Here is a 26776-nt window from a genome sequence, read left to right as displayed (position 1 = left end):
GGCTTGGAAATTGGGATTCCTAGTTCAAAATGTGAATATGCATATTCTTCTCAGAAGCTTTTTTTTATAGGCATGTACACTTTAATTGTTAAGAGTGTAGCAGGTGGAGATGAATTAGGGTTTAATTAGAGAATTTGATTAGGTCAACTGGGTTTGGCAGCATGGTTTATTATGAAGTGCTTAAAATGTCGACCTAGTAATTAGGGAATCAAAAGAAAAAGAGGAATGAGTACGTAACAGTTGTAATATTATTGCAAAATTTGTAAACTATTTTGAGAGTAGTCATGTTATTGTATTGTTAGGACTAGGAAGGTCGAGCCAGAGAGCTCCTAACTAGTAATAAGTAGAGATGGGCAAAATACTCACGGGTATGGGTAACCGTGATTACCCGTCCATTTAAAGCTCATGGTTACAATTATGGGTAACTGTTTAGACAAATAAACGATTATGGATATAACCGTTTAGCTGTGAAATTTAAATGAGTGATTATGGTATTACTGTAGTTATAAATGTGTACCACTTTAACCGTTTATTTAATATATGTAAAATTAAAAATAAAATAAAAAATAAAAATCCTAAAATTATTCGATGTCTCCCGGACTCTTGCGGCTCATCTTTCTCTCCTAGGTGCCCTCTCTCATATCATCTTTCTCTCCTAGGTGCCCTCTCTCATCTCCGGCTCTCTCATCTTTGTCGAAGTTTGATTAATTTCAACAGTGCAACTATATATTTATATTTTGGACAACAAAATATGTATAAATATATGTATACAGAAGGGAATTATTATTTGATTGTAATTGTGTCTAAATTAGTAAAGTTATTATTATTTGATTGTAATTGTGTCTAAAATTAGTAAAGTCATCAACTAATTTATGAAAGACTTGGAAATAGTCGTACACAACCTGTTAACATACCATGAAATAACACAAAAAATTAGGCGTTCGGATTGAACCTAATAGGTCTGGGTACTGATGGACTTGTAAACTAATTACGGGCCAGTTCAGTATTACCCACGAATACTTGTTAAGAGCTTGCGTTTTATTAGCTTTTGGCACCAACGTCTTGGGCATCCATCGCATAAAATTTCTATTTTATTTCCATTTTTCTAAAATAAATCTTGTGATTCAAATAAATGTTTCATTTGCCCATTGGCCAAACAAACGGGATTACTGTTTTCATTGAGTTCCATATCCATTAAGTCATGTCTTGAGTTAATCCATGTTGATATTTGGGGTGGTTATCAAGTTGCTTCCGTTTTAGGTGCAAAATATTTTCTCACCATCGTTGACAATTACACTAGGAGCACATGGATTTATTTGATGAAACACAAATCTGATACAACTGAATTCCTTGTCCAATTCATCCACATGGTAGAAAATCAATTCAATACTAAGGTCCAAATGGTTCGAAGTGGCAATGGTCTCGAGTTCAAACTCGCCACTTTCTATAATCTCAAGGGAATTGTTCATCAAACTAGTTGCGTCAATAGACCACAACAAAATGGTGTCGCTGAATGTAAGCATCAACACTTGCTCAATGTTGCTTGAGCCTTACTTTTTAAAGCTAATCTTCCTAAATGTTTTTGGGGGGATGCAATCCTAGCTTCTGCCTATCTCATAAATCGAACACCCACACCCATTCTTCAAGGAAAAACACCATATGAAAATTTGTTTCACAAGGAACCGAATTATTCTCCCTTAATAGTTTTTGGATGTTTGTGTTTTGCATCAACTCATGCACAAAAGCCTTCAAAATTTGACCCTCGTGCATGTCGTTGCATTTTCATTGGTTATCCATATGGTCAAAAAGGTTACAGATTATTTGATATTACCCTCTAAAAGGTTTTTGTGTCATGGGATGTTATTTTTTTTTTAAGATCAATGTCCCTACCACACATCAGACATTTCCGCAGCCCCCACTTCCTTGTCCAATACAAACTCCTCACCATTGCACTTAGATATGGACTCTTTCCCTCCCACTATTCCTCACTACACCACACCTGACAACTCATTTTTTGAATCCCATGATACCCCACCAACACCAGACACATCGCAGCCACCTTTATCACCGTCGCCAATACTGAACTTGATCTTGCCTTCCCCATAAACACCACCTACTACCTTTATTTCCCCAGCACCCACCAACACCCCGCCTCCACCATAACCACCCTGTCGCGGCACACGTCCTACAAAGCCTTCCTCCATTTTGCAGGACTTTCACGTTGAGACATCCCTCCCGTCAAGGCCTACTTCGACATCTTCAATGAATGTGGTTAATTCATTAGGTACCTCTCACCACTTATCATATACTCGTCTTTCACCCCACCATAAAACCTATACAGCTAACCTCACGGTGATTAAAGAACCCACAAGCTTTTTGCAGGTTGTTCAAGACCCCCATTGGCGTGCTGCCATGCAACATGAGATTGCAGCTCTTCAGGCCAATCACACTTGGTCTCTTGTGCTGTTGCCACTCCACAAATGGCCCATTGGATGCAAATGGGTCTATAAAGGGAAGCTAAAACCCTATAGGACAATAGAGCGGTACAAAGCCCGGCTGGTTGCGAAAGGTTATAGCCAATATAAGGGGTTGATTATAGGGAAACTTTTGCCCCCGTGGCCAAAATTGACCATTATCCGTGTGCTTCTTAGTGTGACAGCCTTGCGTGGATGACACTTGCATCAACTAGACGTCAACAATGCCTTTTTACATGGCGACCTAGACGAGGACGTTTACATGACCTTGCCTCATGGATTCAGACAAAAGGGGGAGACTCAAGTATGTAAATTAAACAAATCCTTGTATGGTCTAAAACAAGCTTTGCGACAATGGTTTCTTAAACTATCCAATGCACTCAAGACTGCTGGGTTTCATGAGTCATGGTCTGACTACTCATTGTTCGTCGGAAGTCATCAAGGTAATTTTATCGCCTTATTGGTTTATGTTGATGATGTAATACTAGCAGGAAATAATTTGCAAGAAATCGAAGAGACCAAGCAGTTTCTTTCCAAACATTTTAAACTGAAGGACTTGGGCAAGCTCAAATATTTCTTAGGGATAGAGGTTGCACGATCAAAACATGGGATCACTCTATGCCAAAGAAAATATGCATTAGACATATTGGATGATGCTGGGCTCTTAGACACCAATCCATCACGATTTTTGGTTGATCAAAACATCTCTCTAACATAAACAGAAGGGAAGCTACTGAGTGATGCAGCTCCATATAGACGGCTTGCAGGTAGACTAATCTACCTAACCATAACAAGGCCTGACCTAGCCTATGTGGTTTATATGTTAAGTCAATTCATGGAAAAACCTCGACAACCATATCTTGAGGCAGCACACAAGGTCCTTAAATACATCAAAAATGCACCTGGGCAAGGTATCCTCCTGCCTTCTACGGGCACATTACAATTGAAGGCATTTTGCGATGCTGACTAGGCTAGATGTAAGGATACCATGAGGTCGATAACAAGTTATTGTGTTCTTCTTGGTCAAGCACCGATTTCCTGGAAAACAAAGAACCAAACTACATTATCTCTCTCAGTGCAAAGGCTGAGTATCGTTCCATGGCAACTACATGTTGCGAGATTACATGGTTGAAGAATATCTTGAAAGATTTGAAGGTGAGTCACCCACAACTAGTCACGTTGTTTTGTGACAATCAAGCGGCACTAAATATTGCTTCGAATCCTGTATTTCATGAACACACAAAACATATAGAGATCGATTGTCATCTGGTAAGAGAGAAAGTTCAAGGAGGGGTGATACGTACAACTTACATACGAACAACTGTTCAGCCATCTGACATATTCACCAAGACATTGAGTTTGACACAATTTGAGACATTACTCATCAAGTTGGGTGTCATTAACATACACTCCAACTGAGGGGGAGTGTTAAGGAAGATATCTCAGATTGATTATGTCAATATTGTAATTTGATATGTAGTTATTCACTTACTTATTTAATATGATTTTCCTTGTTTATAGGCATCAGTATAGGATTATGATTGTATAGCCTCCTTATATATTTGTAACCCTAGCTCTATCGTAATACAAGAAAATATTCCCGCAGCTCTATCTTTTCTATGATCACTCGCTATTTTAACAAGTCAAGTTTGAGTTTGAAGTTTTACATCTGTTGGCTTAACATATGTTGAAACGACATGGCTCATTAAGATAACATGTCAACACAAACACAACCCTTTTAGAATGAGGGGTTTTGATATTACTAGAATTTCTTGAATTCCCAGATCTTCGTCCTCGGATTTACAATGAGCGGTAAGAGTCTTGTGTTTTAATCCATCCTTCTTCCCATTTTTTCGAAAACTCATCACGGACGTTAGCAAAATCTTTTATGTAAATTCCATCATCTTTTGCTATCCAAATGCAGTTTTTCCAGTTGCATTTCTCGAAGAGATAAATGTCTTGCCAAAAGACCTTTAGAGCAGCATGTTGGGCACTTGACTTGCGCAAGTAGCACCAGAAAAGAGTAGAGTGTAAAAAGTTTGTCCTGAAACCCCAAGTAGTATTAGTCCCTGGTGAGAGATTTTGAATCCCTAAATCATTGTCTTTGGATTTACAATGGACGAACAAGCTCTCTTGGTTCCCCAATCCGTTGACAACATATACATGCCACTTGGTGAACACAGGAAACACTTCACCTTTGGTTGAAGGAAAGCACAAGCTTGGACTCATTGCTATTGCAAATGCAAGAACAAGTACATGGATGTTGCTGAACCTACTCATTGTGTTACTAGAACAAGATCTTGTCCTCCTTTTGGTCTTTTGCTACAAAGTTTTGGCTCTTTTATTCATAAGTTCTTTGAATTAATATAAACAAAAAAAAAAAAAAATACGGTGGCATGGAAAGGTTGGCAATTATGGTATAGCATGTATGCTAAACATGAAAATTAATATGATGATCCAAAACAATATTGATGAGTTGAGAATGATGAGATATTAATTAATAAAAATCCTAATAAAATCGTATACATGCACCACACTAAAAAAGTAAAAACGATATATAAGCAATCTAATGAGGAGGCATGCTTATTTCAACTTAAAGGGCAACTCCAAGCCAATAAGACTCTCCGCTTTGTGAGAGTCAAAGGGGGAGGGGGAGGGGGAGACATGGAACGTCTATCGTACGCAACTGAGGTTGTTTCCGTAGGTCACAAAAGGACAACCTTTCCATTGCGCCAAGGTGCTCATTGAACCTATTATCATGAAATTAATTAACACCATTAACAATTAGGTATCGGTCTAATAATGCTTCTTTTCAATGTTGATTTGTTGTTGCGCCGTGAAGTCTTACTTAAGTTGCATTTGGATGATGTTGAAATGTGTTGTACTTTGGTAGATCTCAATTTCAAGTGCTATATGTTATAAGCAACAAGAAGAATTGCTCGATTCCTCACCAAATATTTGTATGTCATCTGTGTGACACATTGGAAAACATTAAAATGTATGACAGGTAATACACGTATGGGAAGAGAAATTTCACTTCTAATCAAATTGAAATTCATCAAGACATGTTTACATATAAAGAAGGGATTTGAAAATAATGACTATTATTCTTACTTGTGTTTATTAACAACCAAAAATTAATTGGAAAGAATACATAGATGCACATTTATTTTGCATATCTCATACCTGAAAGTTCAAGGTATTGGTTTACCAGATGTTGTTTATCTAATATTTATTCTTTCTTATCCTCATTCCTTTGTATCCAAAATTCATTCTCATGGTAAGTAAATATGTTATAAAGTATATCAGGGTATGTAAATTATTAGTATAGTAATATCTTATGCACAGGCGAAGCAAAATTATGTATGGGAAATTACGAAATCATCCTTTAAGCTACTACATTAAACTCATTTGAGATACAAGATCGATAGATGATCCAACAATTATAAAACAACAACATAACAAAGAATGTAATTTCTTAAATTTGAAGACCCATAATGTAATTAACAAAGAAAGTAATTCTTAAATCTGAAATCTCACATTCAAACACATCTATTGTATTTATTGGAATTTTTTGCTAAAGTTTCCAACCAATTGTATTATTACACTTGGTGTACCAAGCCATGTTCTCTGACACATTGAAAAATCCCTCCTATCTTCAAGGACACGCATGTCCCAAATTGATTGCCCAAAAACAAGGGCAATGAGCCCATGATGATGACAAAAATCATGATTTCATATGGTCACACACCTACTAAATTAAAAATGCTAAGATATGATCAAGAGAACGGAAAGAACGATAAAAATTCCAAACAATACAAGAAAGGAAAGAGAGAGAACTCTAACTGCGTCAGTATGAAGATAAGTATTCTACTATCAAAGTTATAAACCCGCTTCAACTTCATGGTCACTACACTAATAATAATAATAATCTTGATGATCACTTAATCATGCACCTTTGGCACTTAGTTGTGCCATTCAGCCATGAAAACCTATATACCTTCTAATGAAGACAAATTGAGGAAACACCAAGTAAATCAAAACCCTTTTATTTTGTGGATCATGGAATGCTAAATGTAGCACTTATAGGGTGTGTTTGTTGTGCCGTACTATCTCGGACTGGACTAGCTTTAAGGACTAAGCTAGACTGACTTAGACTAGACTAACCTGGACTAACTTAGTGAAGCGTTTGGTGCAATGTTGGACTAAGAAGCTGGATAATAACAAATTCTAATATTATATTATTTAATCTATAAATTATTAATATTTTATTATGATCTTATCTTTTTCTCCATCTTTTCCTACCATTTCCGTCCACACTCTCTCCCTCTTTTCTCAGTTCTTCATCCCACACTCTCCCTTTTTTTTCCTCATAGACCTCTCGATTCCTGTCTCTCTCTCATTCCCGGTCAAACTCCTTAACGATTCCAGTCTCTATTTCTCTGTCCTCCCTCCCTCTCTAGCTATGCGCTGTTCAAATGGAACCTCACGGCTCCATTTTTCCCTACGAGTTGCAGGTTTCCTGACGTGTTTTCCGGCTAACCCTTGTTGAATCGGATGAAGTTAGCACCGCCAAAAAAATCCTCACCATCCCTGGACCAAGATCTTAGCTTTGCATGCTCGAATCTGTCATGGATTCGAAGAAGCCCAAATAGTCTGAGACTTCCAAGCCATTTTCCGGCCACATTCGACCACCTTTTGGCCTCAATTCAGGTAGAATCATAATCTTGTCACTCCTAGCTTCAATTTGGTATTTTTTATATGAAAGTTGGTTGTGAAATGGATATGGAATAGAGTCAAATCGAAAAGTTAAGGATTGATCAAGGTGACCGGAGATGACGAGGAGTCTGTCGGGAGTGGTCGTTGAGCATGACGAGGACGAGAAAGGATAGTCTTAGCTAGTCCCATGGTTTTTGGGGGGCTTCGCTAAGATCGGCTAGCCCATGATTTAGTCTAGGCGAGTGAGACTTAGTCTCATTAAATCTAATCCCTGCTGGGAACAAACTTGGGACTGGACTAATCCTTAGTCTTGTCCAGTCCAATGAATATTAGTGAGGGCAAACAAACGGCTCCTTATATCCTTCGATGAAGGAAATATTTGTGCTCACCATGCATGTGACATACTTCACATGGTTTAGTAAAGATCTAACTAATTATTAACTTCCTCAACCAGAACACTTGAAGCAGCACGTGGTTGTTCTTTACTGCTGAGGGTTGATGTTCTCTGGCTACTAATTCAATTCAGTTTGCCATCCAAAGCTAACATTGGGTCACCTCATAAGTACATTTTTTTTTACCAAACATATTTAATTTGTCACTCTTTAAGTGTGCAGTCAGATTCTCTATATATACTGGGTTCAACACATTTTTGTCAGGTGACAGAAAGTTCGCAAAGCTAAGGGGAAGTAACTAGCCTTGGGAAAGAAGTACATATATGGTCCAAACCCAAACCCTAGCATTGCAACATACAAACATGAAATAATAATTATAGGGTTCGTTTGATGTTAAGGATTGGCTTAACTTGGACATTCACTAAATTCAGTTATGTTGAATAGAAATATGAATGTCAACTTGTATATTTTGTTTAAGTGAAGGGTAGAAGATGGATAAGTCATGAAGAAAACTTGTCCCTCTCGATCCATCATTTTTAGTGAAGGGTAGTAGATGGATAAGTCATGAAGAAAACTCGTCCCTCTCAATTCTATCATTTTTTGTGGGGTTAATAAGGATAAGTATCCTTCATGACTTTTCAATATTCTACCTTCATTTGAACAAAATATGCAAGTTATCATCCATATTTTCATTTACCATTCTTTAATTTCGTTTCACAAATCAGTCAAATCTACTTGTATTATTGTCATTCAAATTCATGTGGAATCTTCATATATCCTTTTTGGCCTGATATGATTATATATTTTAGTGAACCAAATAAATGCATAAATGCTAGGTAGGTTGGTCAAGACTCAAAAGAAGAACGTACGATCGAGAGATGCTGCATAATTTGTAATTTACCTCAAGTTTAGGTGTAACTACAACCACATAGCTCATCTTTAAAACATCACAATATTAGATACACAATTGCATTTTAATTGTAATATCATACATCAATTAATCAATCTGTCAAATCAACAGTTAAGTGATGATGTGGTTAACGTAAATTCCATATATTCGCTTACATAAGTACCACTTCTGCTCCACGTGGACAAACAACAAATAAAATAATTTAACAGTTTGCAATCTCTTTGGGTGCAATTATAATCTCATACCTCATCTTGCAATTAATGACATAGACAAACTTAGGATTTCATTGCAATATCATCATACATCAGTTATATTATCTGTTAAATTTGGCTTTTAACGGATAGTGTGGCAAATGCAAAACCCACAGTTTTTGACGTGGATATCCAAATAGACGCAAAGAGACAAAATGATGCGGCTTCACCGGCAAGAGAGGAAGAAAGGAACCTCATCGGAGTTGAGGAAGAACACTGAAGCCCACTGGTTTGGGTGATTGCGTTGTGTGGCTATAGGAAAGTTTGGGATGAGGTGTGTGTGGCTGTGGCTGCCGCTTCTAAGGTTGCTCGAGACGACGTTGTCACAAATTAATCGACCATCCGAATTGGGACATTTCTGCTGCTGCTAAACGCTAGCAGCCCTGGCTTTGGCGGAGATGAAAGTGACAAGGGAGTGAAATTGTAACCGATTATCTAACAAATGTATGACATTATTATTAATTAAATTGGAGCTCAATGTATGATATTGCAATATTTTAAAGTTGAGGTATGAAATTGTAATTGCACCCAAACTTAATGATGCAAATTATAATTTACCTTTTGAAATAATTGTCGTTAGAACATATATAAAAAGGTCAATTTCTTGGTCAAGTTTCACATATATGAACTATATATTTGTAATTTTACATGATAAAAAATAAAATTTAATAGCATTATTTCTCTTTACTTGTAAATTAAATATCTATTCAACAAGTAATGCACATTTATTACATTTTTCATACCACATGTGAATCTCATTTCTATTAGAAATGTGGTACAATTGTAGTATGAAAAATTGTGATAAGCATAATATTTTTGTTCGAGATTTAAATATTAACTTCGCCCATCGCCCCACCCAATCTTAAGACGAAGATTAGTGTTTCACTTTTTATTTAACATTGCCCTGCGAATTAACATTGTCACCTAGCATAATTAACAAGCTGCTGGATGAATTCTTGAAAATATCTTCTGTGCTTTTTAGGCACATTCTGAATGAAATTTTATTTTCATTAATAAAATTCACTAAAGATGGAACAGTAGTAGAGAGTAATATGGGTTACTGAGATTAATAAAGACGACAGAGACATTAACTAGCTAGGAGGACACAAGTGAAATAACCCTAGCTTATGATCTCTGTCACATGACTCAACTGCCTAACACACTTCAAACAAATTAAACAAAGAAGTAAACATTAATAATCCAAGCGTTTTAACTCGAGTGTTCAAGGGGAAGGAAGAACACCACTTCCACCACCAACACCACCAGCCGGGCCGCCTAATCCACCAAGACCACCCAAGCCACTTGTTCCTCCCATTCCACCGAGACCACCTAAGCCGCCAGTGCCTAAGCCACCAAAACCGGGTAAGCCGCCACCACCACCACCCAAGTCACCGATTCCACTACTCCCACCACCAAGTCCTCCAAGGCCAGCAGCTCCACCTATCCCTGCAGCGCCGCCACCAAGCCCACCAGGAAGATTGCCACCTACTCCAGCCCCTGCTCCAGCAAATGGAAGCCCACTGTCGCCAACGCCTGAGAAGCCACCAACTCCACCAATGACGTTCTTTTGGTCTTTGAAACCAGTGTCATTTGGCATAGGTACATTTCTAGCTGTAGTGTGACCCACAACTAGGGCAAGAACCACCACAATGCACCACCTTACCATCTCTCTCTTTCTCTCTCTTTTGATTTTTCACTGCTTTTTGGTGTCTCTAGCTCACTTGGTTTAGAAGAGAAGTGTTGAGGGGGGCTTTTTAAAGGCAAGAAGAGCGGTGGGAGGTAGTTATGTGTAGTAAATAAAGTTTAATTCACAAGGCAGGGGCTTTAATTTTGGTAGCTAAACTAGCTAGCTAAGCTGTTAAATACTACTGAGACTGACCATAACCTTCGTGATAAAGCTTAAAACTGCTTAACCATTTTACTACGAGATCAATAATTCAACATATGTTTGAAGTTTGAACAAAACTAGGAACATATGTGATGAACTGCTTTGATAAATGTTTTAATCAAAACACGAAAAAAATCCAGTCATTCACTCCGCATTGCACATTGAGAGTGTGAATTTCACATAGGACATATAAGGAACCTTGCACTTGTTTATAAGGAGTTGTGCTACTCCATTTATTAACAATTAGTTTCTATAGTGGAACCTCAACTGCCTTTATAGTATTATAGCATATTAACGCACTGATTAATGTCATTTCCCATATTATTGATTAGTTTAATAGTAAAACCTCAACTTGTGAATCCCACACATTGGTGTAAATTTTTGCAAAATCATGTATTGTTTGGGTTCATATTTGAACATTGGACCTAGATGAAGGAAAGCCCAAGGATGCCAACTAAAAGGGGACTTGCCCGAAGTCCAGCACCAAGCCCAAAGGCAAAGTGAAGGCTTCTCAGCCAAGATACAAGCCACGTGCTTACCATTGAAGTAACAAGTGATGAAGACTAACCTACTATCAGCCAAATAACACTTTCTAGTGGCATTCCAAGTAAAAAGCTGATGATTCACTACCCTTCAGATGCTTTTGGGCAAGAGCAAAGTTACAGCAGTCGGGCTAATTGACCTATAAAAGGAGGAAGAGGCCCCAGAGACAAGGACACTCAACCAATCAAACAAACAAACATACAAACATACAAACTCTGCTCTCAAGCCAGATTTGCATTCAAAAGCTGAAATCAACCCAAATTCAGTCATTTTTAGCGACAAGCTATCTCTTGTCTAGTTTAAAGCTCTGCTATCTCCCTTAGTGGTGTAGTATCGATTCCCCTTGTGTAAACTTGTTTACCATCCATCCCTTTTTAGCATATAAACCCCTGTTAATTCAAACAGAAGTAACTGCAAGAAGTTCAACCTCGCCATACAAGGTGAAATCTTACCCGAAGCTCTTTATTTGTTTTCTAAGTTAATAGATCTATTACTTAATGCATTCTCCAGTATGTCTTCAAGTCATGTCCACTTGATTTCCTACTTTAAGAGTCTTATTTGTATCTGGATATGGTTAGTTTAATGAATATGTCTTCATCAAAAGCAATCTAGGACCAAACAAATGACTTAAGGGGCTCTGGACTCCCTTCATTCAAACATACAAGACCATGAACTAAAAGTCTTTGTTTACAAGGCAAGAAAAAGAACTTAATGTAGACTTAACCCATCCATGACAATCCTTTGATAACAAGAAGTCCAAGTAACTTGGGGCACAAGTAATCAACTAAAAACACTCTTGTTCTACATCTGCTATACGGAGATAGCAGTGGCACGCCTATCACTTAGTTAATTTTGATTGCGAGCCTTAAGGCCTACACGTAAGGCCCCACAAAGGCACATTTCAAAACTAATTGTATCCTCTTCTTGTAGCACATCAACAAGTAAGAGCCCGACTACACATCCAAAGTGCCAATCCATTAGAGAGCTGTGATGAGGTCCGATGATCGTTCTCCAGAGAAATCTTTGCCCGAATAGGTATCATGCTGTAATATCTGCTTGTTCAATTAGATGATTACATGTATATAGTTCGGAACTCGAGCTGCCCTTCATTGTAAATTTTAATAATTGTGTTTTTCATGTAAACTTTTGCGATTATTATTGTAATTTTATGCTTAATATCAGAGGGGTCCATCTCATGTTGCAGGTGAACTGATGCAAAGACAGCTCTGCCTGACAAGAGGACTAGATGTGGATTCGTGAATGCTATAAAATAAAAATATTGACAACGAAATTCATACGTGGCTTTGGATTTGGAGTTCGGCGAAAGTTGATATATAATGCACTGCCACCAGACTTTTGTATAGAGTTTTACTGAGCCTTGTTACTGATCTTCCTAACTGTTTCCAAATGTATAACCACTCCGTGATATCCAACTACATTCATTCAAAACACGTTCTAATTCACAGTGAGAAAATTGTCCTTCCATGTATAGTTGGAACGAATAAAAAAATCTGACTATATACTTTTGATCAGAACCAGCATCTTGTAGATCCTAATAGTCAAGAACTAACTAGATTAAGCATGATATTAAAAGCATATTTTCCTGAAAATCTGATTGGATTTTGAGTTTAAACACCACATGGTTGTTCTTTCAAATTACAAAATCAATTAAGTACTAGATTAAATTAGGCATGGTGGGAAATTTAAGTAAATGTGTGCATTTTGACTTGGATTGCTCTTGCCTATGTGCTTTGGGTTTGTGAGTGTTTTTTGAGAATGTTTTCAGCAATGTAAATATCTATGATAAGATATAAAGGATTGTTTATCTTAAATGTTTGGTAAAGGGGAACAAAAGTGCATTTGGTGTTATAGGAACTCTTCTAGTGCTTTTCCAAGAAAAAGAAACTGTATCAAGTGGTTCTACAAGTAGTATTTCTCGGTGAATATGTAGAAAGCAAATTAAAATAGGCCGAACCAAGTTGACTAGGGCAGTGCATTTCCGTATCTTTGCTCAAGTTTGATCCTCCATCCCACAATTAAATAAAATTTAATATAAATTATTGTTTGTCAAAGAAAAAATTAATCCACAAATTTTCTATATTTGGTTCTAACAAAACCGTTTCACACACAAATGGACCTATATCCTTGCATAGATAAACCAGTTACCACTACTTTTTTAGCCCATATGTAAACAAATGATGCACACCTGCCCCACTTAAGTGGATCTAGGCTCTAGCGGGATCGAAGAAACTTGTCATCCTTTATTCCAATTTTAAAGAGGACTAATAAAAACAGCAAACTCCAGTTCCTATATCAAGCTCCTTAAGAACAAATCGAAGGAGAAAGGTAACCGGAAAACTTTTACCACGGAATTTCATAACAAGTAGACAGAATACAGTATTTGTTCGAGAACATAATTCTTAGCTCAGCTTGAGCTCAACGATGAGCCAGAATGGAGCGTAAAAATCACATAAATCCACTTAAACCCTAACTTAAGTTGAAAGAAAACGACCAACAATTATCATACTACTTTACCAAAAGCACTACTGATCATATCACCATAATCCTCATCTGCTTATCTTCACAAGGTCTTGACTCTTGACCATCCAAAGGAATCTCCCCTTAGCATAATGTACTCATGCAGAATGATCGATCTGTCGAGCCCTGTTTGTAATCCAGAAGTGATCACCGTATCAAGCTTTTCAGTAACAGATAACAATGTAGTGTCCTTCGAGAAATAAAAGATGATTAAGCGGCTGGTGGTTTCAAAAGACATAATGTTATATATGTTATGGATAGGGAATATAAAGCTAGGCTGAGAATTTTTTGGAGCACATCTCAGGAGGAGCAGCAGAAACTTTGGTGCAGGCTGTTTCATCCCCCACCTCTTTAAGCCTTTCGCGATCAGATTACAATGCAATGTCCTTCAAGATACAAAACATGATAAGGGCACCGGTCATTACAAAAGACCTAATATTGTATGACGTAGAGAAAGAAGAAATACAAACCATGGTCAAGCCTGAAATTTTTTTGGAGCACCTCTCAGTGATAAGGATAAAATACGAAATGATTGTAATAATAAATCATGATAGTTACCAAGTTAGTTAGAAAGTTACTGTGGGGAATACTCTTTTACTTTTACTCTCTTGTTTTTCTAGCTTTCCCAAACTGTAATTATATACACCTGTGAAAATTATCCTTTTAAATCAATGAAGAAATATATTCTCATCAATATGGTATCTCTTGCCAAAAGTCTACCGACTTCGATCCGTCAGCTTCTTCCTTAAGCTTTCCTCATTTTCTCAGTATCTAAATAGATCTCTTCCGCTATTTTCCTCTCTGATCTTGCGAATCAATGGCGGCTAACTCCTCTAATTCCTCATCCGGTGATCACACATCCTAATTCTTCTCCTTAGGACACTGCACCACCTCATTCTTCTACTCAGGCCTCGATCAATTCCATCACGATCTAGAATATCGGTAGCATGGTACAGACAAAGATGAAACGACACAATTATCTCGTCTGGAAGTCTCTCTTTGATCCAATCTTCTGCCGATACAAGCTTGCTGAAAATGTTGATGGATTTGAACCAACATCGCCTCAATTTCTCACTGATCCTTTAGGAAATTTGACCTCCATTCCTAATCCTTCATTTGAGTTATGGTATGAGAAGGATCAAAATATCATCATCTGGATCAACTTTACACTATCTGAAGATTTGATTATTTTCACTGTTGGTGTTCAATCTGCTCGGGAATTATGGTAGAACTTGAACGACGATTTGGCGGTGTCTTGCGATCTCACATTCATCAACCTAGGTCAAATATTCAATCTATGACCAAAGAAAATTCCTTTATCTCTGAGTACCTCCAGCGTATCAAGAAAGTTACAAATGCTCTTGCTACTGCTGGCGCACCAGTTAACGATCATGATCTCATTCTCATAATTCTCAACGGATTCCCTAATGGTTATGATTCCTTCATTGATTCTGTGCAATTCTGTCTCGCTGATACAACTGTTGATGATCTTCGTGGTTTCTTGCTTAGCAGAGAAATGGCGTTTGCAAGAAAGAAGCACACTCATGGCTCATCTACTGAACCTTTTCAGGCATTCAATGTTCAAGCATCATAAAACAATGCTTATTTGCTCCCTACACTGACTGTTCCACCTTAACATCAAGCCTACAGTGTTCCACCTCAACATCAAACCTATAGTGTTCAACCTCAACAATCTTACAATTCCAATTGAGGTAGTTATCAGTGAAACAACAATAATTAGTGGAATTACTACAACAATCGAAATTGATTCAATCGATACAACAATTGTCAAGATGGTGGAGGAAATTGCTATGACAACAATTCTAAGAATGCTCCCTGTCAAATCTGCAAAGATCCTAGCCATCAAGCCATTGATTGCAACAATCCTATAAATCCTAATTTTCAAGGTCATGTTCCTTTTGCTAAGCTTGCCATGTATGCTAATCCTACAGTCAATTCCTCTCCTCCATGGCTCATTGACTCTGAAGCAAGCTCACACATGACTAACAACATTTAGAATGACACGCCTCGACCCTGATATTTCCTAAATACCAGGGTAAGTACATGTTGGCCGACACCCAAGGGTGACGAAAGCCATTTATTGAGTTCAAAAGCTGAAAACAAAGGATATATAATACTTATAAATATAAAAGAATAATGAGTATATATCCTAAGGAACGTATTCAGAGCACATCACCCAGGAGAGTGGATCTTCTAAGTCTTATCTATCCCTTGTTTTCAGCATTTGCACTCAATAAAAAGCTTTCGTCACCTTTGGGTGTCGGCTAGCACGTGCCTATCCTAGTATTTGGGGAATATCGGGATCGGGGCTTGTCACAGAATTTGCAGAATCTATAGCCATATGGTGGACCCGATAAAGTTTACATTGGAGATGACCAAGGTTTTCTAATTCTCCACTCAGGCTCTTCTTTAATTAGAACTCATTATGCTACTTTTCAATTAAGGAATGTATTACACATTCCTCAATTGAAGCATGATCTGCTATCTGCAAATATGTTTTCTCTGGATAATTGGTGTTCTTTGACTCTGAATCCTTTTGACTTCAATGTCAAGGATCTTACTACGGGAAAAATGCTTTTCAGAGGTCCTGTTTGCCAAGGTCTTTATCTCTTTTATGCATCTCCTCATCATTCCAGAAGGTATCTTGTAACTACTGCAATAAGGACTTCACCTCACATTTAGCATCAACGCTTGGGACATCCAACATTCAAGACTTTTAGATCTATTATTTCCAAGTCTACCTTGCCTATTACTACTTCTGTTGATAAGTTGTTTTGTTCAAATTGTATCTTGGGCAAATGTGCCAAATTGCTATTTGATGAATCTGTTAGTATTACATTTAGACCACTAGAACTTGTTCATGCTGATGTCTGGGGACTAGCACCATTGTTATCTGTTAGTGGTTATAGGTTTTATGTCATCTTTGTTGATGATTTTACCAAATATTCTTGGTTATATCCTCTCAAGAATAAATCAAATGTGTCTGTTACATTTGTCAAATTTCAAGCTCTAGTTGAAAATGTCTCTGGTTTCAAGATTGACACTTTAAGAACAGACTCAATGGGTGAATTCCTTATCTTTGAATTTCAAAAGTATTTAGCTACTCATGGCATTCAATAAATTCTAAGTTGTCTTTACACACCACAGCAAAACAATTGTGCTAAATGGAAATACATACATGCTGTAGAAACTGCCAGGACATTATTGAAAGCTTCTAAGGTGCCCAATCAGTTTTGGGTAGAAGCTTTTCTTACATCAGTCTACCTTATCAATAGGTTGCCACCAAGTTCAAAACTATCTCCATGGGAACAATTTTTTAGAAACCCACCAGATTATAGTCAACTTAAGGTTTTTGGTTGCAGCTATTATCCTTGGTTAAAACCTTACATCACATCTAAATTAGATGCCAAAAGTAAACCATGTGTATTCCTTGGTTACAGTTTGACTCATAAAATGTATAAATGCTTAGATCCCATAACTAATAGGGTATACATCTCAAGACATGTATACTTTGATGAGACTTCTTTTCCTTTTCATACTCTTACCTTTTCACCTACATCTCAATCTAGTTCTAATACATGTTCATCTCCTTTCTCCCTTGTTTTCCCCCATCTTTATCCTACACTGCCTTCAGCTTCTCATCCTATACAACCTTTATTTATTGTCCTTGTATCCAATGATCCTACACCTAATGATTCTACACCTAATGATTCTGCACCTAATGATCTTGCACCTAATGATTTTGCACCTCATGTACCTATCACATCTATTCACCCTATGCAAACTAGGTCCAAGTCAGGCATCTTTAAACATAAAGCTTATACAACCACCAAACACCCTTTACCATCTCATTTAGATAGTGATTATATTCCTTCCACCTATCTCCAAGCATCTAAATATTCTCATAGGAGGGCAGCTATGCAAGATGAATTCAATGCCTTGCATAATATAGGAACCTGGAATTTTATCCCTCATTCTCCCTTCCACAACTTAGTTGGATGTAAGTGGGTTTTCAGAATTAAAAGAAAACCAGATGGTTTTGTGGATAGATATTGTTGATGAATAAAACCGGAGGTCTTGGAATAACGTAAATTCGATCGTGAATCTACAAATAATGTAAATAACACAAGATGTATCATGGTTCACCCCAAGGTTTGAGCTACGTCCATACTGATTATGTATTTATCTGTTTGTGAGGGAGAGTGGAGATGGAGAGAGCTTCTGAGGGTGAAAGATCCCTTCCATGGCCTAAGAAATTGGCTTCCTCTAATTGTGAGGGTGATGAGTCCTTTTATAGAATAAGGGCTCCTCACTTATTACATATTTGCGCCTTCCTTTATCATATAATTACATTTAAGTCCTCCGAGTATTTTGTATGAGATCTAAATACGAGGCCCTAAATATGGTATAAACAGTAGTCCCCTAAGTCTTCAGTCAAAAGAGTCTTTTGGCTGGAGACTTGAAATTCAGTCCATGTGTAGGCCGAAGTAACTAGATGTTGTCTTGAACTGATGTTCGATATGAGGCGGTGCTCAATTTGAAATGATGCTCAACTAGAAGTAGTACATGCTGCAAGGCTGCTCAGCTCGTGACTTATGTTGCCTTGGTTGGCTCGGCTTGTGGCATTGAAGGTGAAGGAGTCCATTTTATAAAATAAGGGCTCGCTCCTCAATACATGAATGATGGGCTAAAGTTGATGCTCTCTAATGATGGTGAAGGAGTCCTTTTTATAGAATAAGGGATCGCTCCTCAATACATAGGTGACAGGCTAGAGTCCCCCAAGTATTTTTCATGAGTGCTCTCTAATGAAAGTGAGGGAGTCCTTTTTATAAAATAAGGGCTCGCTCCTCAATACATAAGTGATGGGCTAAGTCCCCCAATTATTTTGTATTTTTCATGAGGCCCAGTTGAGGCCCAATATATGGTACATAATATAGTCCCTCAAGTCTTCGGTCAATAGAGTATGTTGGCTGGAGACTTCAAATTGAATCCATGTATGGGCCGAAATGGCGGTTGTTCCGAGGCGGTCTTTGTAGACCATGCACTGAAGCTTTATAGGTGAAGCTTTGAAGCTGGAGCTCTGTAAATGAAGCTTTTGAAGCTAGGGCTTTTGTAAATGAAGCTTTTGAAGCTGTAGAGCTTTTGTAAATGAATCTTTTGAAGCTATAGCTCTGTAAATGAAGCTTTTGAAACTAGAGCTTTTGTAAATGAAGCTTTTGAAACTGATTGACATAAGTGATGCTCATGAATGTTGACATGAGTGATGCTCATAAATGTTTATGTATGATTGATATGAGTGATGCTCATGAATGTATATGTATGATTGACATGAGTAATGCTCATGTATGTTTATGTATGATTGACATGAGTAATGCTCATGTATAATTTGAAGTACTGGGCGTACTTTTGATCACCTGGTTGGTGGTAATAGCGGCGGGTTGCCAAATAATTGTGGAGTACTGGGCATACTTTTGATCACCTGGTTAGTGGTAATAGCGGCCCTTCCACATAACATTCCAACCCATTTACTTTGAGCTTTGCCCTTTTTTTTTGGTATTATTACCCTCTGATGGGGTTTATACAGATGTTTTCGAGAGATAAGAAAAATAAATTACATCATACATCTGGCAAAAAGGTAAATTACATCATTCTAGTGGGGTGTTTATTCCTTACTTTTGCTTTCTCTTTTGCCTTTTCTTTTCACTTTAACATCATGGTGTCGTCTGTGAAGAGTGGGAACATGTATGATGAAAGTTGGTGGGCATCTTCTGTGTTGTCATCGTGCCAAGTTGATTCCCTTAATCAACTTGGAGCTTGGGCTGCTGTGCATTATTGGGTAGCCATGCTTTCTACATTTTTCTTTTTGCTTTCGCCTTTGTTTCTGTTTCTTGCATCTTCTTTTATGTTTTTTTTGCTTTTGCTCTTTTCTTTTATGCTTTGCTTTTGCTTTGCAGGTTTACACATGGGTGAGCAGTGCAGGAGGATAAGCTTTGTCAAGAGCCAAAACGCAACGTCTCGAAGCTCAGAGAGTCACTGGTTGAGATGGGAAAGGGTAGGACTTTCGATCTGTCCCCAATTCGTCGATGCTTGAGAACTCTTCGTCATCTGGGTCCACATGGAAAATGGCGACGGCGGTTAAGGTAGAGGCGGGACTGGAGTGCAGGATCAGAAGATAGTTGCAATCCAATATCCATCCCCAGCTGCCCTCTTTGGGCGACTTCCATCGCGATCCTATATTTCTCATATTTTTTAGCAAGTACTTCGGGATTGTGGCGGTATTGTCGTCAAGGAATGTGGTGGTATTGTCAAGTAATGTGAGGTTAACCCATTGGATCTCTCCATATTTACAGAACAACCAACACTGTTGTCCCCGACCCTAGCAACTGGAAGCTCCACCGCAGAACTAAAAAACTATGCCGTATTGGTCCAGATCACCACCAACACTGCAAAACGCCCAGACTCCAAGACTTTATTTGGAGATTTACGCGGTGGGGGATGGTAAGAGAGTGTAAATAGAGGGGAATCCGTGGGTCAGATTCTACAAAAAGGGTTAACCCATCTCTCTTCTGAAAGGGATATTAGAGAGAGAGGAGATAGAAACCTGTGCCAAACGACATGTCGTTTCTCAGGACTTTCCTTCAGGTACATGCTTGAGTTTCACGCACGGCAGCAGAGCATTCCTCATAGCAATGGACCAATTGATGATCTGGTGCACAACGAGTAGTTCCTGCTTTTCTGTCTGTGCACTTGCGCTTTCCCGCTGGTCAGGTAAACTGTGGTGAAGCTTTGTGGTTGGCTTTTGTGATTGAGTATATAGGTGGATCTGCAGGAAAGCTTCATTTATAGACAGACAAACAGTTGTCCACAAAAAGCCGCAACTCTAAATAGCAGCGACAAAGTGAAGAAATTTGCAGAGAGAGGGAAGAAAGTGCTCTCAGCCTCTGAGACTGCGATTTGTAAATGGAGAGTCGCAGAGTGTCGATTGTGATTTTTTATGCCGACAGCCTTAATCCGAACTCGAACATCATGGGCCCCAATACTGGGAAACTTGAAAGGTTGGATCTTGATGTTGTGAACACCAAGAGGCTGAGCATCCATGTTTTCTGGCTCAGCAGCTTTGCCCCATTTACTCATTTTTTGCTTGCTTTTTTGTGTGATTGAAATATAGAGAGTAGATTGCACTTAAAATAAAAGAAGGCAGACACGGAGTAGGTTTCTTTTTTTGTTTCTGGGTTTTGCCAGATCCACGGTGGACAGTGGTGAGGTTGTGAATGTTTTTTGTGTCATTTCCCACAGACGGCGCCAAATGTTGATGCACAAAATCGGATGGTCTTGGAACAACGTAAATCTGACCGTGAATCTGCAAGTAATGTAAATAACACAAGATGTATCGTGGTTCACCCCAAGGTTTGGGCTACGTCCACACTGATATTGTATTTCTGAGGGAGAGAGAGAGAGCCTCTGTAATGAATCCGAGAGGCTCTGAGAGTGAGAGCTTGAGGGGGTGAGGAGCCTTAGGAATTGGCCTCCTCTAATTGTGAGGGTGATGACTACTTTTATAGAATAAGGGCTCCTCACTTATTACATATTTGCCCCTTCCTTTATCACATAATTACATTTAAGTCCCCCGAGTATTTGTACGGGATCTAAATACGAGGCCCTAAATATGGTATAAACAGATATAAAGTCCGATTAATGGCTAAGGGTTACAATCAACATGAAGATATTGATTTCAGTGACATTTATGTCTAGTGGCTAAACCTGTGACTATCAGAATCCTACTTACCTTAGCAGTTCAATAAAATTGGTTTTTACACCAGTTGGATGTTAGCAATGCCTTTCTCTATGGTTCATTGAAAGAAAATATGTATATGTCTTAGCCTTCAGGATTCATTGATCAAGATCATCCCAATTATGTTTGTCACTTGAGAAAATCTCTCTATGGTCTTAAACAAGCTCTTAAAGCTTGGTTTGAGAAGCTTCAATCAAGTTTATTCTCAGTGGGGTTTCAAGCATCACAATTTGATCACAGTTTATTCATTCTTCACCAACATGTTCTAGTTTTGGTTTTGGTATATGTAGATGATATAATTGTCTCTGGTCCTTCTTCTTCTACATGCAATGTTGTTGTTTCCAAGCTAAGTGCTCAGTTCTTAGTCAAGGATTTGGGTGATCTTCATTATTTTCTTTGGCTAGAGGTTCAAAAATCTTCATTATGCATCTTTATTCACCAATCAAAGTACATTATGGATTATTGCTTAAATGATCTAAAATGCATGGATCCAAGCCCTACATCACACCACTTGGTTTTGCAAAGCTTGATCTCTCTGGTTCATTATTGTCTAATCCTAAAGAATACAGATCCATTGTTGGGGCTCTCTAATACTTAACCTGGACTCGGTCTGATTTATCTTTTGCTGTCAATTTGGTCTTTCAGTTTATGCATTCTCTAAGAAATCAACATTTTCAGGCAATGAAACGAATTTTACGGTACTTGAAAGGTACCATTGGTCATGGCTTATGGTTTCCAAAATCATCATCCACCTTGACACTTAAGGCCTTCTCAGATGATGAGTAGACTAGTTGCCCTTGGGATAGAAGATCCACAAAAGGATTTTGTATTTTTCTCGAACCATCAATCATAAGTTGGAGTGCAAAGAAGCAACACACAGTTGCTCGATCGTGCATAGAGGCCTAGATCTCTAGCTTATACTACTGCAGAGATCACTTGGATGTGTCAATTGTTTACTAATATTGGTTTCAAATTGCCTTCTATTCCTCATATTTGGTGTGATAATGTCTCTGCTATTACATTGGCCTCTAACTGCTTTCCATGCTCGCACTAAGCATGTGGAAATAGATTATCATTATATTCTTGAATTGGTTCTAGCAAGGTTACTCAGAGTTCAATTTGTTTGTAGTCATGATCAACTTGCAGATATAGACAATAAGTCACTTCCCAGACAAAGATTTCTCCAACTTCGATCCAAACTCTCTCTTCAACCCTTTTGGTTCAGCTTGAGGGGGTGTGATAAGGATAAAATAGTAAATGATTGTAATAATAAATCATGTCAGTTGCCAACTTAGTTAGATAGTTACTGTAGGGAATGTTCTTTTACTTTTACTCTCTTGTTTTTCCAGCTTTCCCAAAGTGTAACTATATATACTAGTGTAAATTATCCTTTTAAATCAATGAAGAAATATATTCTCAAAACTCAGGAGTGGCCATAGCAGCCACTGCCCTATGAACGCTGGTGCAGGCGTTTTCACCCCTGCCCACCAGCAATGGGGAAAAGTTTAGTAATTCCTATTATGGATCATCAGCAACCTCTTCAACGTCGTAAACTTCTCCATCCTTATCAAATTCATCGTTGCCAAACTCATAGAATGACCTCATATCAACTTAGTAGCGTAACAATCCTCCAATGCTCCCAATTCCTTGGTAGAACTGTGACCCCTCTTGTGATTTGGTGGTGACAAACTCAAGAGCACAACCGAAACACTTGTACTCACCAGCAAACCATGCCAACAGTGACATCTTCTTCTGGTTCTTGTTGAAATGTTTCACAATAATTTCATCGGTCTTTGAGTTCTTTAACACATACCTATTTAACTCCTGATTTTCCCACCCAATAAATGCCTTAACCGCTCCCATCTCTAAAGCCTTTAGCGTGTCCTCTACGCCAACCACATACTTTCTTGTATCCTGATTAAACTTTCCAAAGTATTTCCCTACAAGATCTGCTATTGTATAAATTTCATATTAGACAGAAATTCAACTGAGAACTTAATAACCATATGGAAGCCATCATCTCCTCCATAAGAAACATCCACCACTTTCATTATTTTTTACCTACAGACGGGGATCAAACTTACCCAACTCACTAAGCCTAGTTTTGAAGTCAGCTGATCCAACCTGTATTAATCCTTTAATACTGGGCTGGTTAGTGGTTGGATTAATAAACAAACTTTTGGCAAGCTCTGCTGTCTTGGTATATAACATGGTTATCGCGTGCTTCCTGTCCAAGGTGATCAAATCGAAGAGCTGATTGCCCTCCTCTTGCGTGTTTCTTCGGCAGGTCAACGTGATACTTCTGAAAAACCTCCTTTACGTTACCACTCAGTCCCGAAAAGAGTCTCCTTACCATCCATGATAATGAAACCAAATTTTTCATTACATTCTAAGAGTTCATTTTGAGCTTCGATATGGAACTTGTTGTCACATATGTAAACAGACAATTGATCAGCTTGAAAGGCTAGAAATCATACGTGACCTTTTTTTCCTTGCCATCTTTGGTAACAATAGTTACTGTAAATAGAATAAGGCCACTTGGAGGAACCTTGTTGTAGACCTTGAGCCGCTGCTGAGCTGATGTAATTGCAACTTGAACAAACTGACAATTCACCCTACTTTTGATGTTCGAAGCTGATACTAATTCATCACTAAGCATCTTCCTAACTCGAGGTATTTTATCACAGAGAGGAATGATGAGGGAAATCATGCTGGTGCCATTGCCCTTTGCAGTTTCATGTCCCTTGATTAGTTTCTTAATTTTCCATAACTCAATGTTCTTATCAGGTGTCTCATGAGCATCAGCCATTTTGAAGATCGGTCGATTACGAAAATAGTTGAAACAAACAATCAACATCCTGATCTACAACATAACGTAACACACAATGAGCACAACATCTTCAAGATCGAACCTAAATTAATTTGAAGAAGACAAAGCCACCAAAAACAAAATTGAAAAAGTAAAAAACCCAAATCCAAAATAAATTTGGGGAAAAGCCTGATTAGTAAATCAAGCCTTGCTAGACATGAATGATCACATCTACAACACCTATTATAACAAGCTTGTTGGCAATCAAAATACTGCTAAGTTCTTAGAAAGTCAGAAACTTGAGTGCTGAAAAAAAAAAAAACCCCTATATACATAATTTGAAGAAGAAGAAAAAGAAAATCCTATACACGGAATCTGAAGAAAAAAGAAAAGAAATACTAAACAGAAAAAGGTAATGCTAGATAGACTAAATCTGTAGACTAAATATGCAAACTTAATGATGTGTCACCAATAGAAATAAGCACGTTAATCAATGCTTAAGTACTAATTAAATTATTAACTTCCATGTCATTTGGTTTACAAGATTTAGTCTCTCTACCATTACCCAACAGAAAAATAAAAGATAAAAAGAAAATAGGGCCGATCCCATTGATCCTTATTTAGAAAGTTGGTTTCCCAAGTCGCTGCTCTCAAAATTCAAAAGAAACCCTAAACTTCATCCTGTTTCCAGCCGTCGGCCTTTAGGTTCTGCTTGGGGTTGATGGTAGCCAACTTTTCAAACTTTTTTCCTCCTTCTCCTTCCCTCTATCATTCTCTTCCTTCTCAACACCTGCGATGGCCCACTTTCCCGTCTGGATTTTAGGGATCTACACACCTTCTCCGGAATGAGTGGATGAAGCACTATCTCTTGGCCTTTTGTCTTTCCCCACACCTGCGGTGGCCCCGTTTCCCGTAAAGAAATGGTGGAGCAACCCACCATCTGCGGGTGGTGTGGATGGAGTACTATCTTCAGGCTGTTTGCCTATGTTTCATGGTAATTTGATTTAGAGCCTTTGGGCTATGATTTGGGGCCTTGCACTCAAGATCTTCGAAAACTTCAAATCAAATTCCAAATTTGGTGGATCTCACCTCAACAGTTGCTTGCTGCTTTTTTTCGTGCTTCTCTCCAGTCAAAGACAACTATATGTTGTCACCTCTACAAAGGTCTGGTATCTTTTCATAATGGTGTTTACACCACCTAATCTTTTTTGTTACTGCTTGGTTCTAGGCATTTAATTGCCCATTGTGTGCTTGGTATTGGCTAAGGACTAGAAACGTGGTGATTAATATTGGTTTGGTTTCATTGGATTTGCAGATTTTGCAATTTTTTCCCGTCATTGTGACTATGATGGGTTCGAGCTGTGCCCCATGCAATGGTTTTTCTTGGATTTTTTGTCCACTGGTTGTCTTCACCAATTTGGTTGTGTATGCGGCTGGCGAAGCTCTGTTTAGGGTTTTTAGTTTTTTTTGTGTGGTCGCTTTTGGGTTCCTATGTAATTTTTGCGTTAGGTATAGATAGGAACGTTTACTCATGCATTGTGTGCATATGTGGCGTCTTATATGTACTGACCTTTTTTTGGTACTGTTTTATTTCTCGCTTTCACCTGCGGAGTCTTTATAATTTCTCCTTCTGGACTTTGTTATAAAAATTCTCATCGACCAAAAAAAAAAAAAAGGAGTAAAAAGAAGAAGGAATTAGAAAAAAAGCAAACTCACTGGAATGATAGATATTAAACGGGGCCGCGGGGAAAAGAAGTCGGAGAGACTCAGAGCAGTGAGGAAAGAAGACCCAACCTCTCTCTCTGTCTCTTCCACTCGGAATCCGATTACTTGGTGGTCAAGTCACGCGGGAGTTCAACAAAAAATAATAATAAAATAAGTCACCTCGGTATTTTTTTATTGCATCATGGATGATATGGGTTTTTGGTCCAAAGCAGCATGGGCCTTAAAGCCTCGGGCCGAGTCAGGTACACCCAATTTTAGGGTAATGATTTTCGATTTTTAATTTGAGCAATGTTAGGAAGATCAAAATTTTAAACTAAATTTTATAAACCAAACGTAGTGGTTGATGAATGGATTATTAGTGTGATTAACGTGCTTATTTCTTATTGGTGACATATAATTTGGTTTGCAAATTTGGTTTCCTAGCATTGACTAACGATTTTTCGAACAAAAAAACAGTTCAATGGTCAATTGATTATTCTTTTATTTATTTAATTTATATGCCAAAATTACAAGAGTGTGTATGAAGAGAAAAATTGTGTGTGGAAAATAGTTCCTGATATCGACATTTTAGTATCATATTTGTGTACCATTTGATGTGGTAAGTGATGTGTACATGCCACGATTAACAAAATTATCTAATTGGATATTGATTATATGCAATATGTATAAATATGTGGTTTCTCTACCATTCCTCAATTTTATACGTTTCATTAA

General features: G+C 38.0%; 2 protein-coding genes and 1 pseudogene across 2 annotated transcripts; all 3 read right to left on the bottom strand.

Moving 5' to 3' along the window:
- Positions 1-4274: 4274 nt before the first annotated feature.
- On the bottom strand, positions 4275-4754 carry LOC126584418 (S-protein homolog 74-like). Its single transcript, XM_050248808.1, has one exon. The coding sequence runs from the start codon at positions 4752-4754 to the stop codon at positions 4275-4277; it is 480 nt and encodes a 159-aa protein (XP_050104765.1).
- Positions 4755-9709: 4955 nt separating this feature from the next.
- On the bottom strand, positions 9710-10489 carry LOC126584832 (uncharacterized). Its single transcript, XM_050249195.1, has one exon. It carries the CDS (start codon positions 10410-10412, stop codon positions 9969-9971), a length of 444 nt encoding a protein of 147 aa, XP_050105152.1. The 5' UTR covers positions 10413-10489; the 3' UTR covers positions 9710-9968.
- A 12557-nt stretch (positions 10490-23046) lies between these two features.
- On the bottom strand, positions 23047-24337 carry LOC126584417 (eukaryotic peptide chain release factor subunit 1-3-like; annotated as a pseudogene).
- Between the last annotated feature and the right edge of the window lie 2439 nt (positions 24338-26776).

The sequence above is a fragment of the Malus sylvestris genome, chromosome 10 (genome assembly GCF_916048215.2).
Source record: "Malus sylvestris chromosome 10, drMalSylv7.2, whole genome shotgun sequence".
Lineage (NCBI taxonomy): Eukaryota > Viridiplantae > Streptophyta > Magnoliopsida > Rosales > Rosaceae > Malus > Malus sylvestris.
Note: the sequence above shows the minus strand (reverse complement) of the source record. Positions and strands in the feature narration are given on the sequence as shown.

What these genes read in the sequence shown, in the direction of transcription:
- LOC126584832 (XM_050249195.1), bottom strand. Translation starts at nt 10,412, where the DNA reads ATGGTAAGGTGGTGCATTGTGGTGGTTCTTGCCCTAGTTGTGGGTCAC.
- LOC126584418 (XM_050248808.1), bottom strand. Translation starts at nt 4,754, where the DNA reads ATGAGTAGGTTCAGCAACATCCATGTACTTGTTCTTGCATTTGCAATA.